General features: G+C 39.6%; 1 protein-coding gene and 1 pseudogene across 9 annotated transcripts in view; one reads left to right on the top strand and one right to left on the bottom strand.

The window, feature by feature from the left end:
- Positions 1-16,074, bottom strand: part of L2HGDH (L-2-hydroxyglutarate dehydrogenase) — a 40,948-nt gene that overhangs the window by 18,056 nt on the left and 6,818 nt on the right. For 7 of the 9 annotated variants that reach the window (XM_087421879.1, XM_087421896.1, XM_004436350.3 and 4 more), the window contains 3 exons: positions 11,380-11,511; positions 2,364-2,526; positions 899-933 (listed from right to left, as the gene is read on the bottom strand). In XM_087421879.1, coding sequence (XP_087278005.1) covers positions 899-933; positions 2,364-2,520 — 192 coding nt within the window. In that variant the 5' untranslated portion in view covers positions 2,521-2,526; positions 11,380-11,511. The remainder of the gene's footprint in view (positions 1-898; positions 934-2,363; positions 2,527-11,379; positions 11,512-16,074) is intronic. The other 2 variants (XM_087421888.1, XM_087421860.1) reach the window with 2 other exon arrangements.
- Positions 15,233-15,394, top strand: LOC147917387 (translation machinery-associated protein 7 pseudogene; annotated as a pseudogene).

Raw genomic sequence — 16,074 nt, 5'->3', positions numbered from 1 at the left:
TATCGTTCCAACCTGAAGCTGACCCAGACAGGACCTGGATATGATATGGCAGGCAGAAGTGAAGCAGCAGCCAATGTTCTCTGAACGTCATTCCAGTCCACTGTGGTGACAAACATCCACTGCCAAGTGAATTACAGCTCCATTTCCAGCTCTGCTTCCCAACTACTGACCCTACTGACCAAGCATTGCCCCAGCCCACTACATGGGTGTAGACACAGACGCAAGAGCTCCCCCAGATCTCCTCCTCCCCGAGACGAGCTTCCCATTTGCAGTCCACTTCAGCAGCTGGACACACCTGGTTCTCAGACTGGCTGGAGACGCCGCTGATCTGCCAATTCTCCTTCTGCCTTGCGCTTTCCCAGATCCTCGCACAATTGTGTAAGGCCGAATTCCCATAATAAATCCTACAATGCTCGTTAATGACTCTGCTCCCCTGACTGAACTCTGATCCCTCAGTGAACACACAGCAAATGCAATACTTCTATTCCATGGTTCTTGTTTTAGACCAAGTGAGGATGAAGGAAAGCAGTCCATCTCCCTATGCACAGCCTGTCCCCTCAAAGTCTTCTCATTAGTAGAGAGTTAATACGTTAATGGAAATATGTAGGCAGAGCAATAAAGTATCTACCAGTTTTGCCTTAAAATTAAACACTCCAAGTGCTTATAGTCCTGTTCTTTGCTGGCACAATCACTTTATGAAGTCATTCCCAAGCTGAAACCCTAAGAATGAAAGCAGTTACGTTCTCTCAGAGAATTTCTCTCAGAATAATTCTTACCTTAGACAAATTTCATTCAATGACATAAAACACAGCACTGTAGTTAATTCAACTTTTTAAGAAAAGAGAGGGGATGAAAGTAGATAAAGTAGATGAAAGTAGTTTTGCTTAAGAATCTTTACCTTTGTATTCCTTATAACAATTGGATATGTCATCCCTAACAAAAAAAAAAGAATGAGTGAAAGATTTATTTTTCGCAAAAGAAGGCCTACATTACTTGAAATATTACACTAGAAACAAATGTAAAGGATTTTCTTCACCCACTTTTCATTCTGTAGCTTTTTACTAAGTAACAAGATTAAACTAGCTCATATTTGACAATATATGAAACTCTGGCATGTTTTTATTTTAATTCATTTAATCTATGCTTATAAACCACCCCCCCTCAGCTCCAACCAGGCAGTCCCAGCTCTCCTCTGGACTACAGTCCTAGAACCACGCTATACAACAGATCGTCATGAATCTGTGCATTCTCCCACAGGATTAACGCTGTGACACTGTCCAAGTGCTGGTTCCCTAAGTCCTTGCAGATTCTAGTTGTGTAGAGAAGCAAGAGTCATCACCACACAAAAACTTCCAATAATAAACTGACTATATATAAAATTAGTTCCTGATCAGACACATGGGATCTCAAAGTCTTTAAAGCATACATATAGCACGTACAGCAGGTAAAGAATATGATCTACTTGTAACATAATTTGGTTGATTATGCTATCTACCTATAACAACCATAATTATTTAACAATTTTGCTCATCATCTTAGAATTCTCAAAGGACACTGGGAGAATGAGTCAAATGGCCAAGATCTCCTTAAAAATCTGTCAAGGAAGAATGAACCAAGCACTACTTTTTTTTCCTTCAAATTTCCCAACAGCAGATTTAAGGCTTCGAATTTAAAATTCATGAATTTTAAACCAATTCATTTGGTTTAAAGAAAAAAAAAAAACTGTCCCCAAAGCAAAACAAAACAAACTCTAAGTGCAGTCTACAATGCGGGGGCAGTGTTCAGAATGGCTGAGCCATGCTCTATCCCCAGACAGTCTGATTCAGTAAGTCTGGGTGATGCCAAAATCTGGGGTTGTTTGTTTTTTTTTTTTTTTTTTTTGCTGAGGAAGATTTGTCCTGAGCTAACATCTGTGCCAATCTTCCTCTATTTTGTCTGTGGGTCGCCGCCATGGCCTGGCTGACAAGGAGTGTAGGTCTGCGCCTGGGATCCGAACCTGGAAACCTGGCCGCTGAAGCGGAGCACGCCGAACTTAACCACTACACCACAAGGCAGGCCCCCAAAATCTGCATTTTTAACAAGCATCCCCAAGGGTTCTGACTCTAACCTACAGAAGAAGGAAGGGTCTGGGGGCTAATTCCACCAGTTCGGGCTTTAGCACCAGTCAGAAGTCTCCAATCAGCACAAGACTCACTAGAAGTCCCAGCTCTCCCTCGTCCCTTCTGCACCCGCCTCCAGCTCTGCATCCTACTCTAGCCTAACTCCTGGTGGCCTTCCCGCCAACGCCACCCCAGCCAAAAACAGTCCCCAGTTTGTTTAGAAGTCAACACAGGTATTCAAAAGAAAAGACAAGGGTGGCTTACCATCTTCACTTCCTGAAGGGCTTTCTTTAGCCATTTCAATATCTTTTACTTCAAAACTGGTCAAGACAGAGCCACCCGCTTCTTGGAAATCCTGGGCAAATGACAAAGCCACCTGCCGATAGTCCACAATGCCAGTATACGGGCAATCAATAGCCATCAGACCCTGGGACGGGATTATGAAAAAATCAAGACAATACAATTAAAAATCGTTGAGGACAGGCTATTCAATAAATTTTATTTTTGGCTGAATTTTTTTTACTGTTTATTTTGATGGATAACGTGTATTATCTTTTCTTGGCAAAAATCTGATAGTCTTAAAAAAAAATAAAAGCTTGCTCCATTCAGCGCCTAAATTTGATGACAACTACATACATAATGCATCTAGCAGATAAAGGAAATAATACTAGCTAACCAGGAAAATCTCTATCATCAGGAAACAACATTCCTGCTTAGAGGAGCTAATTTTGCCAGGCTCTTCCCACTGCTACAATGAGTGTTTCAGTTTTATTCATCCCTCACACCATGTCTGATTCTGATTCATATCTGATTCTGATTTGAATTCCAAACAATTAGATTTTAAATAAACCCATGGAAGTTCCCCAGCAGTTCATCATCTGTCTGCACACTCAGTGAGAACCCAGAGCTGTTCACAAGGCCTGCAGAGTGCTGACGTGACTGCAGACTCCATCTTCGAGTCTGCAAATACTGATGGAGATTTTACATGGTTAATTCAAAATCCCTCTTCAGGTAATGTGAGAAATTAATAGCCTGGGTTTTTTGTTGTTGTGTTGTTGTTGTTGTTTTGCCACTAAAGACATGTTCAAGATCTATAGATGAATGATCTATAACCATACTTATTTAATTTTTTGGAATAAATGTTGAATGTGCATTGGCCTTTCTAATTCTGAAGAAGAGGATAAGAGTAGAACTTCACACACTAAGTATCGACTACATTTTGGTGAATCCTTGGTAATATCACCATTTTCTGTTGCCTTATTGTGTATATGAGCACATCAACTCTCCCAACCAATTTCCCTTAAGAGGGCAGCCTGGTTCCCAGGACAACGAATGACCAGAAGCTGAGTGCGGCCGGTAAATGCTGCCGTCCTCGTTTGGCCAGCACAGCTCTGTTGTTACAGTTTTAAAATAATATCTGATAATATTATTTTAAATATCTCAGTCTCGTTCTCGCTGCCCACCCCTACCCCAATACATTTACCTGCTTGGCCCTTAAAAGCTTTTGAGTTTGCCACCCATCCTGACCAAGGCTTCCAAATGGTCAGGTCACACTAAGCATGAAGGCTCACAAAACACCCAGAGGTATTTCACAGACTGAAAGTGACATTTGGCAAACTTTACCATTTTCCCGACAGTCTTACTTCCAGAATATGAGAGCATTTGCCAAGTATGGGAAGTCAATCCATCTGTTTCAATACAGTGGATACACGAAAGCCTTTACACAAGGCCTTATATTGCCTGACAGTCCCTAAATCCACAGGTCAATAGGTACGATTCCACTTCAACCTATAAACAGTATCTTGGGTACAATAACCTTGGATGCTAACTTAGGATAAGACCAAGAGTTTAGTCACAAAAACGTCCTTACTAGCATAAAACTAAGTGGAAAGTACGATAACAGAGGGATAGAACGTGTAGTAAAAGTGCTTCATATCAATAGTTTTTTGGAATCCCAGCTATCCTCCTTATTCATCTTATACTCTTGTAACCCAGTGCAATGCCTGACACACAGAAGGCACCCAAATATTTACTGAATGAATGGACTTTTGAGGCCTGTCTTTCAACACGCTAGATTTTCCTCTCTAGACCTTCCATAAAAGGTCTCCCTTCTTCTCTGACCCTTTCCAGTCTTGGCTTGGACTCTCCTCATGAGATGCCGGTGTGCCCCACCTCCATGTGTATGCAGGGAAGGTGGAGAGAGTCACTGCCGCCAAGCCATCCAACGCCCTGGCCCAGGATGGGGCTGGTGGACAGGCTGGCTGTGTCCGTCCCCCAGCAGGCACTGTCCAGGTCAGCAGGTCAGAGCTTGAAATCTGAGGTCACGGCAGGTCAGGGGGCTGGAAAAGAACCAGGCACGTGGACAGGGAAAGCTGAGAGTTGGAAGTCAGTCAGGAGAGTAGCGGAACAGATGAACGTGTGGCTGACCAATAGTGTAAAAGAAAAGGCAGACAGATCAGCACAGCTGAGGTCAGAGGAATCAGTGAGGATTTGCCCGGAGAGAGAGCTGTCAAGAGCTATCCTCCAAAGTCCAAGTTTACAGAGGCAGTTTAAAATTTTCCAAGATGCTCCCCCTGGGGGTACTTAATCTCCTTCTTAAAGAGACCTCGTCCAAGAAGCCCTTTAGAGCTGTTCTGATAAACTTTTTCTTTCTGGAGGGCCTGGAAGAAAAGCAAGTGACCCTGTACCATGGAAATTTTGCCCACCATTCCAGGTAGTGGTGGTGAGGTTGGGTGAAAAGGGAGGAGTTTACTCAAGACACTTTTATGAAATAACCAGACTATATTTTCCACTATATATTGCCATCCCTAAATACATCTAGACGTTGATAATTACAATGTAGCATTATAGAAAGTAGACCATTTCTGCAGAGGCCTCATAAAAATGCAGGATATACCTCTTTTCTAAGTTAGACTGTTTATTCGTCTTTCAAGTGGGAGGTCACCTCTGAGAAGGCTTTCCTAAACTCTTGGACTAAGCTAAAAGCTCTCCCTCACATTGGTACAAGACAGATAATCAGTTCTATCAGAATACTTATCACTATATTAAAATTCTATCTTCTGCTACATATAACTTCCTTCAAGTTGACCACCATGTCTTACCTTCATATCTGCAGTGCCTAACATAGTGTTTGGCACACAGCAAAGAAGGAAATGTTGGTCAAATTCAACAGAAAAAAATACCAGTTCTGAGTCAGATCTGGGGGCAGGGAACTCTCTAGGAGCAGAGTGACCTTGGGAAAGTAACTTAACTAGCTTCTTCATTTATTAGACACAAAACATGTTTAGATATGTAATTTGATTATCTTATCTCATGCCTCATCTACCTCATTCCAAGACCTGTGAGTATCACATGGACAGGTGCACATGACAATATCCAGACTCATCCTTAAGCTTTATGATGTGTGAAAAGTTGAGCTTTTTTTTTTTTAACAGTAAAGCACGATATAAAGAATATAGGGGGGGCTGGCCCCGTAGCGTAGCGGTTAAGTGCGCATGCTCCGCTGCTGGCGGCCCAGGTTCGGATCCCGGGCGTGTACCAATGCACCACTTGTCAGGCCATGCTGTGGTGGTGTCCCATATCAAGTGGAGGGAGATCAGCACAGATGTTAGCCCAGGGCCAGTCTTCCTCAGCAAAAAGAGGAGGATTGGCAATGGATGTTAGCTCAGGGCTCACGTTCCTCACACACAAAAAAAGGAATATAGGGTTCCTTTCTTATTTTTTCTATATTTAAAGCCCCTCACAAGGATACATGTCAGACAACAATTGTTTTCCAGTTGATTAGCTGGAATCTTCCAAATCCCCCAGATTTCAGTACCACCACGAAACCAATAATCCTGTTTTCCAAACTCCACAATTAATAATACTGTTTTTACATCATGACCAAATCTTCAGTGGCGTCAGCGGCTCACATGTACTTTTCTTTCTTTCTTTTTTTGACACCAACCTTAAAATTTGAAAGAGCTTTTCATTAGCAAATAAAAATTGAAACACATGTTAAAAATTAGCATGCCATTTTGAAGAAGGTTATAAATTGTTTTATTCTCAACTGGCAAGGTAATCAACAGGAACAGATCAGTGAGATTTTGACATCTTAGTTTTACAACTAAATTCCATCAAAATCACATAAAGCTATAATACAGCAACAGGCTTTCAGGAAGCACTCAACAGTTTCTGTAAAGCACTGTATAGATAAGGGGGGAAATGAGTTTAATCTCTTCATTTTTGTAAGTAGGCTTGATTTTTTAGAGCAGTTTTAAGTTCACAGAAAAGTTAAGCAGAAGGTATAGAATTTCCCACATACTTCCTGCTCCCACATACGTACAGCCTCCTATTCTCTTCATTTTAATATTAGTATTTTTTTCCTTGAAGTATGGCATCAGTCTAAACAACCAGCCCTGCTACAGACTGAATATTTGTGTTCCCCCAAATTCACATGTTGAAACCTAACCCCCAATGCAATGGCATTAGGAGGTGGGGCTTCTGGGAGGTGATTAGGTCATGAGGATGGAGCCTTCATGAACGGGATTAGCGCCCTTACAAAAGAGGCCCCAGAGAGCTCCCTCACCCCTTCTGCCATGTGAGGTCACAGCGAGAAGACAGCTGTCTATCAACCAGGAAGTGGGCCATCACTAGGCATCACATCTGCCAGAGCCTTGATCTCAGACTTCCAGTTCCCAGAACTGTGAGAAATAAATTTCTGTCATTTATAAGCTATCTAATCTACGGTACTTGGTTATAGCAGCCCAAACTGACTAAGACAAGCTCTTATTTAGGTTATTCACAACCCTGCTTTTACAATATCCTAGGATCTCTCTAGAATGTTTTTAAATAGCCTATTTCACTCTACAGAGAAACTGACATGGCTTAAAGGAAATAAACAGAATAAAATAATGAGTTACAAGCAAAGCATCAGGAAAGGGGGAAATATAAACCAGGGAAAAAGAACACATGTAACTAAGCATCCCTAATTATCTTAACAGATATCATGAAAAGTCCCCACGTATTTCAAACAAAACCAATTTAAATTCACTAGAATTGCTTAAACAAGCACATAATAATATCTACCACTTCTTGAGAATTAACATATGCTGGATGCCTTACACATATTATTTTATTTAATTCTCAGCACAACCTCCATTTTACAAATGAGGAGTCTGAGGCTTAGAAAAATGATAACCCATTCAAGGTCAACAGCTGTTGAAGAGGCAGATGTGGGATTTGAACTTCTGTCTGCCTGACTTCTCAGCCACCACATTCTGCTGCTCACCTTACGTAAGACTCCAGTTTATGGAAAAAAAGAGAGGATATAGTGAGATAAAGTCTAATATGTCAAAATTCCCTGAAGTCTGGGAATTACTGACCTATGATACACAGGAGTATCAGATAGAAATCAGATATTCTAAAAATAACTATAAATAAGTGGCATTCGTGGTGAGCATAGCTGCCTTCCAAAAATAACTATAAATAGCTTTGGCCTCCTACTTCCACATCCAGTTCTATTCTGTGTACCAGAACTTGATTAACTTTGCTAAATTAGCACATTTTGCGTGTCCCTCTCCTGCCCAAATCCTTCCATGGCTCCCTACTGTTTAGACCAGGGGTTGGCAATCCTTTCTGTAAAGACAGTCAATATTTTTGTCTATGTGAGGCTTATGACCTCTGTTGCAACTACTTGACTTTGCCGTTCGGCGCAAAAGCAGCCACAGACAATACGTAAATGAATACGCGTGGCTGTATTCCAATAAAACTTTATTTATGGACAATGAAATTTGAATTTCATATAATTCTCATCTGTCATAAGATATTATTCTTCTTTTAATTTTTTTCAACCATTTAAAAATGTAAAAACTATTCTTAGCTCATAGGCCACAAAAAACGGTGAGGGGCAGGATTTGGCCCATAGGCCATAGTCGGCCGACCCTGGCTTGCACCATATAGCATTTGTGTAAAGCCTGAAAGCAATAGCCACAATGAGATACTCAATGAATGTGTCTTCTTTTTAAAGGATCAGTCATTCGCTCACCACCTCAGAGGAATACACGGGGAGAGGAAAAGGGAGCAGAAGACCCAGTGTACCCCACAAGAACACACTGGGTATCTGGACTGAGTCCCAGGGAGAGGAAAGGTGAGGTCTGCTGCAGCTGAAGACTCTATGACCACCTCTGCAGGAAGAACTCGTTCAACACTATTTGGATTCTATTTGCAACTTAAAGAAAATCAGATATTTTGACCCAACTTTAACTGTACAACTAAAGATAACTTAAGGGGGAAAAAATCTATTTCTGTCTGTCTTTTTTTCTATCTGTCTTTAGTTTGTAAAAACAAACAAACAAACAAGAAACACATAGAAAACAATATATACCAGCATTAAACATTGAGCCAGTCAAGTATATGGATTGGAAAGGAAGAAATAAAATAGTTATTATTTGCAGACACCATTACTGTACATAGAAAATCAAAAATAATTTATAAACTATTAGAATCAATAACTGAATTTAAAACAACCAAGATGGATACAAGGTCAAAAACCAATTATAATTCCATACATCAGCAACATACAAGTAGAAAATAAACCTTAAAAAACAATACCATTTATGAGAGTACCAAACATTATCAAATACCTAGAAATAGATAAATCTAAGAGACATGTAAGACTTCTACACTGAAAATTATAATACATTTTTGCAACAAATTAAAGATCCAGATAAATGGAGGGATACATCATGTTCATGGATTAGAAGATTCAATATTGTAAAGACGTAAACTGTCTCCAAATGGACCTACAGATTCAGTGCAATCTCAATCAAAATCACAACAGGTTATTTGTGGAATTTAACAAATTGTTCTAAAATGTATATGAAAATGCAAAGATCCAAGAATAGTCAAGACAATGTTGAAGAATAAAACTGAGGGACTTACTCTACCAGATATTTAGACCCAACAGAAAAATGGGCAAAGGATTTAAACAGGTACTTCACAAAAGAAAATATCCAAATGGGCAGTAAACATATGAAAAGGTGTATAATTTTAAGAGTCACCAGGGAAATGTAAATTAAAACTATAATATTATACTACTGCATACTCACTAGAATGGCTAAAATGAAAGCAAACAATACCAAATTGGTGGTGAGGATAAGGAGCAACTGGAACTCTCATACACTGCTCAGGAGAGTATAAATTGGGACAAACACTTTGGAAAACTCTTTGACAGTCTCTGCCAAGCTAAACATATGTATAAATTATGATCCTGCAATTTCCCTTCTAGGTATATACCCAACAGAAATGTGTACATGTGTTCACCAAAATACATGTATTAGAATGTTCACAGTAGCACTATTTGGAATATCTCCAAATTAGAAACTATCCAAATGCCCATCAATAGGGGAAAGAATCATGCTACGTTCATACAATGGACACATAGCAACGACAACAGACTACAACTATATGCAAGATATGGACGAATTTCATAAAGAATACTGAATACAAGTCCAGATACAAATGAGTACAGACTATATGATCCACTTAAATAAAACTCAAAAACCTGTGATGTAAGGAGTCAGGACAGTGGTTACCCTTAAGGGGAAGGTAGTGACTAGGAGGGGGCATGAGGAGAATACTGGGAGGCTAGTAATGTACTGTTTGTCGATATGAGTGCTGGTCACACTTAATGAAAATTCACCAAGCTGTACATTAATGATTTCTGTTTTAAGTTATGATTTAATAAAAAGTGCCAAAAAAATCAAGGCAGATAGAAAATGAGAGTGGAAAGATAAGAAGAAATGAAGAGAGAAGTTAGTACAGGAAAATAAAAAAGCATGCTTAAGGCCCCAGATATCCAGCAGGAGTCGGGCACACACGTGCCTCTGAGCTTCCTTGCAGCCAGGCAAACAGGGCAACAGAATCAGTTAAATGATTCACAGTGTTCATAAGATAAAAACAAGCCAGGCCGGCCCCGTGGCTTAGCGGTTAAGTGCGTGCACTCCGCTGCTGGCGGCCCGGGTTCGGATCCCAGGCGCGCACCGACGCACCGCTTGTCCGGCCATGCTGAGGCCGTGTCCCACACACAGCAACTAGAAGGATGTGCAGCTATGACATACAACTATCCACTGGGGCTTTGGGGGGGGGGGGGATGAATAAATAAAATTATTTAAAAAAAAAAAAAAAACAAGCCAATTGTGCTCAGGAAGAACAAAATATTCTTAGAACTGAGGCCTGAGAGAAATTTCTCCTGAGGGTTCTCAAAGAGACGGTGTATAACACAGTGAACCAATGTCCTCAACCACACCCTTAGAGTAGAAGGCTCATTGAGTGACACAATGACCTTCTCGCCATAAACCAAAGCACAATTCAAAGAGAGTAATTTGAGGTCAAGGAGTAGGATGGGGAAAGCAAAACACTACAGTGCAGGTGTGCCTCTCTGATGGTGTGCAGAGATGTAGAGGGATGAATGGTCCACATGTCCTTCAGGCACAAACAGTGTTTCTCTAAAGCAAGCTTCTGATAAGCATTGCCTGGCACTGAGTTCAAGGTCACACTCTCTAAGACAAGTACTTGGAGTCCAGCTCTTGTACAATGTCAATAAAACAGTGGGGCACGGGGTACACAAGATACAGCCACTCACTGGAACAGTCAGCGGAATGGGGGTTGGACTGACAGCCTCTGAAAGGCTGTCAAGGGAATTTGACATGCAGAGTAACTGTTATATTATTATTCATGTCTCCTTCATGAATAAAAGATCTGTTTTTCCCCACAGCATGTTTTAAGCAAGATACTCTATAACTCACCCTTCACACTCATGCCAGCCTTATCTTCCTAAAATACAGATCAGATATTGTAGCCACCCTCCTCAAAAATTTTCAGTGGCTCCTCACGCCTACTGGATAAACTTCAAAGTTATTAGTATGAATATTAGTCCCTCTATGCAGGCCTAATCCTGCCTTTCCAGTCCCACCCATGATCTCTCCCTACACACCCATCTATGATCCAACCACACCTCACCACTCAGGGCTTTCCCAACACGCCATATGATCTCACACCTCCTCTTGCCCTGGCTTACATTCTTCAGACCTGCTATTTTCTCACGGGGACAGAAGAAACCAGGTGTCCAGAGTTTGTGGCAATGCCCTCTTGTGTCTGACACCTCACTGCTTCTGTGACAGGATTATCTAACTGTTTCTATGATTCTTGCCTCCTATAAACTCACCCTCAGCCTCCATGTCACAGGATTGAGCCCTAAATGAAAATATCCCCGTGAGCATGTGGTTAGTGAATCACTTACCCTACAATATGGCTCCTTCTTTTTTATATCCTCCGGCTGGATCAGCCTCAGGCCCTGGACACCATTCTGCAGGCCCCTCTCATATAGGGCCTGAAGTCTGGGAATTTCTTCTTGTTCAATAGCTACTATAAGCTTCAAAAAAATAAAAGATAAAGAACAAGTATAGAGGTAAACATATGATCAGTTATGAAAGATAAAGCCAATAGAAGATCATAAATTATTGTATGACTCAAATTGGGTTGATTTTTAAAAGCTGGGTTTTTCTTCATGTATTTACCTCTCCCTTTTTTCATGACCTCATTTTCCTCCTCTACCAAAAATAGTTATCTTAAGAAAACTGCATTAAAACAAACATTCCCCAAAGGCGAGATGCAGCGTCCATTTCCACTTCTGCCGCCACAGTCGCCACGTGTATCTTGGCCATAAGCCAGTGTTATGACCACCACTGCCTCAGTCCCAGAGGGGAGAGGAGCACAGATTCCTTAGTCTTTACATTTAAAAAACAGAAAAAAACAGAATGGCCTTCTTATTTCTATAAAAGAATGTGAAATACCAGTACATCAGAAATATAGCCAACATTCAGTGTAATGGGATATCACTAACAGAAAACTATCTATTTTATTTCCTGGAATAAAGTACATTACAAAGTATTTACTAATGCATTCTGTTGCAAAAGAAAAAACAGTACATTCATCAACTGTACTCAAGACTCTTTTTCTATTTATTTCTGGGGAAAGTACCTGCTGGAGGTAGTTTCTTCCTTACTTAACAGCCACCAGCAAAGGAAAGCACAGATGACATTCGCAGTTAAAATTCACAAACCACTATTTCACAGCAAGGAGTCAACAGAACTCCGTGAGGAAATGCTTTTAATCAAGGTGTAAAGGTTATTTAAATCAATAAATATTTAATCTTAAAAACAAAAGTGAAATCAAACAACACTATCAAGAAAGTGGAAAGATCAGCCACTGAATGGAAGAAAATATCTGCAAATCATACAGCTGATAAGGATCTAGTATCCAGAATATATAAAGAACTCTTCACAAACTTCCAAATATAAAATAAATAAGTCATGGGGATATAATGTACAGCATGGTGACTGTAGTTAATAATACTGTATTGTATATTTTGAAAGTTGCTAAGAGAAATCTTAAAAGCCTTCATCACCAGAAAGAAAAATTTTTTTCTAACTATGTGTGGTGATGGATGTTAACTAGACTTATTGTGGTGATCATTTCACAATATATACAAATATTTAATTATTATGTTGTATACCTGAAACTAATAAAATGTTGTATGTCAACTATACCTCAACAAAAAATAAATAAAAAATAAATAAAAGGACTGTAAACTTGAGGGAAAAACGATGTGGGGGAGGGGCAGAACATTCAAAAGCTCAAATAAGTGACGGAACCAGAAAAGCCATAAACTCAGGTCATTAAGTCACAGTGACACCACCGTGGCCTGGAAGCAGCAATATGTAAGTTAATACCTGGAGCTGAGCTGAGATGGGTTAAAAGCAATGATGCGATTTGATCTGAAGAGGGAATATGAAGTAGTGTTCAGGGCTCCAGAAAGAAGTAGGCTCTACAGAGCTCAAAATCATCCTACAGGCAGCCATGGTGCCTGGCATGTTTCTCAAAGGTGTTTAGTGGATGTTGGCTGGTTCCTTTGGCTTAAAGGATAAAAAAAAAAAACTCACAACTCAACCATAAAAACTGTAAATACAGTTTTATATCTTGCTTGTTTCACTCAACACTATGTCAGGACCATTTTCCCACATCATTAAAAATAATCTTCATAGCATCTTTAATGGTAACAATGAACTTTTATTTTTAAAAATTACATGGAGAAGACTTAAAAGAGCATACTATGAACACAGTATGCCAACAAATTAGATAATCTATATGAATTGGACAAATTCTTAGAAAGACACAAACTTCTAAAACTGACTCAAGAAGAAAAAGAAAATCTGAATAGACCCATAACAAGTAAAGAGATTGAATTAGTAACTTTAAAATTTCCCACAAAGAAAAGCTTAGGCCCAAGGGCTTTACACATGCACGCTACCAAATGTTTCAAGAAGAATTATTACCAATTCTTCATAAACTCTTCCAAAAAACAGAAGAGAAGGGAACACTTCCTAACTAATTCTATGAGGCCAGTATTAGCCTGATACCCAAACCAGACAAAGATATCAAAAGAAAATAAAACTACAGACCAATATCCCTTATGAATTTAGTGCAATATAAACTGATGCAAAAATCCTGAACAAAATACTAGTATACTGAATGCAACAACATATAAAAAGGATTATATACTGTGACCAAGTGGGATTTATTGTAGGACTGCAAGATCAAGTTAACATCCAGAAGTCAATTAATGTAATACACCATGTTAACAGAATAAAGGACAGAAACTACACAATGGCCTCAATACAAGTGGAAAAGGCATTTGAGAAAATCCAACATCCTTTCATGATAAAAAAATACTCAACAGGGGCCAGCCCGGTGACGTAGTGGTTAAGTTCGCTGGCTCCGCTTCAGTGGCCCGGGGTTCAAAGGTTCGGATCCCAGGCAGGACCTATGCACCGCTTATCAAGCCATGCTGTGGCAGGTGTCCCATATAAAGTGGAGAAAGATGAGCACGGATGTTGGCCCAGGGCCAGTTTTCTCAGCAAAAAGAGGAGGATTGGCAACAGATGTTAGCTCAAGGCTAATCTTCCTCACCAAAAAAAAAAAAAAAAAAACACTCAACAAACTAGGAATAGAAAGGAACTTCCTCAATCTGATAAAAGGCATCTACAAAAAACCCAGAGCTATTATCATACTTAACAGTGAAAGATTGAATGCTCTCTCTCTAAAATCAGGAACAACACAAAGATGTCCACTTTCACTACTTCTATTCAACATTGTATTAGAGTTTCTACCCAGGGAAACTAGGCAAGAAAAAAATATAAAAGGCCTCCAAATTGAGAAAGAAGTTGAACTATCTTATTTGCAAATGAGATGATCCTGCATATAGAAAATGCTAAGGAATTCACACAGAAAACTATTAGACTAAGAAATAAGTTCAGCAAGGCTGCATCAATATACAAAAATAAACCATATTCTATACATTAGCAATGAATAATCCAAAATGAAATTAAGAAAACAATTCCTTCACAAAAGTATCAAAAAGAATAAAATACCAGGGAACAAATATAACAAAAGAAGTGCAAGACCTGTACAATGAAAAATAAAAACATTGTTGAAAGAAATTAAAGAAGATCTAAATAAATGGAAAGACATCCCATGTTCATGGTTTGCAACATTTAATACTGTTAAGATGGCCATACTCCCCAAATTGATCTACAGATTCAAGACAATCTCTATCAAAATCCCAGCTGCCTTTTTGGAGAAACTGACAACTGACCCTAAAATTAATAGGGAATTGCAAGGGACCCAGAACAGCCAAAACAATCTCAAAAAAGAAAAAAGTTGGAGGACTCACACTTCCTGATTTCAAAAAATAACAGAGCTACAGTCATCAAGATAGTGTGGTACTGGCATAAGGATAGATATACAGCAGTGGAATAGAATCCTAAACACACTGTCTTACATTTATGCTCAACGGATTTTTGATAAAGGTGCCAAAACAATGTAGAAAGAATAGTCTCGTCCACAAATGGTGCTGAGACAACTGGATATCCACATGCAAAAGAATGAAGTTGGACCCCTTCCTCACACCATAGACCAAAACTAACTAAAAACTGATCACACCCTGGAGGTACGGGTGCCGGGGGTGGGCAGGGAGCTCAGCTGCTGGTGGCGGAGTCTGAGGAAGGGGGGGCAGGCCAGCTGCAAAGGTGGTAATGAAGCAGCCCAAGAAGCAGGCCGAGGAAATGGACCAGGAAGATAAGGCATTCACGCAGGAACAAAGAGAGCAGCACAAGAAACTGGAGGAGCTAAAAGCAAAGGCCAAGGGGAAGGCCCCCGCGACCACAATCGGAACTAAGAAATTGGGCAAAAAGTAAGCTGCTCCTTGTGCCTGAGGCAATGGTGATCCTTAACTCCATTACTGTTGAAACATCTGGACTTCCTGCCATTACATCTGTTGCCACCTATAGCTAGAATGAAGCTGTCTGGGAGCCTGTTGTGCATTTAAGAATAAACTTTAGTAAAAAAAAATCATACAGTGGCTCATCTCCCCTTTAGTTCTTCTCATTCAGCCATTCCTACCTTAGCATGAGGTCAGAGTAAACCTAGCTCAGAATTCTGCCAAAGTCTGCTCTTCAGTCTTTCTTCTACCCCAAATTCTGTACCACCTAGTATTAAACCAACTCATTTGGGGGGGAAAAAAGTGATCATAGATCTAAATGTCAGAGATAAGGCTATAATAAAATTCTTAGAAGAAACATAGGAGTAAATTTTCATGATCTAAGGTTAGGCAATGATTTCTTAGATATGACACTAAAAGCACAAGCAACAAAAGAAAAAAAAAGATAAACTAGACTTCAACAAAATTATAAGCTTCTGTTCTTCAAAGGACACCATCAAGAAAGTAAAAAAGAAAATCTACAGAATGGGAGAAAATATTTACTAACATTTAAAATATCATTATTACTACTATTTTATTTTAAAAATAAAAAATATTTTAATATTTTAGTGGTACTTTAGTAAGTATCATATAGCTGATAAGGGACTATATCCAGAA

Source organism: Ceratotherium simum, chromosome 3, assembly GCF_057802395.1.
Source record: "Ceratotherium simum simum isolate JZ-2026a chromosome 3, ASM5780239v1, whole genome shotgun sequence".
NCBI lineage: Eukaryota > Metazoa > Chordata > Mammalia > Perissodactyla > Rhinocerotidae > Ceratotherium > Ceratotherium simum.
Note: the sequence above shows the minus strand (reverse complement) of the source record. Positions and strands in the feature narration are given on the sequence as shown.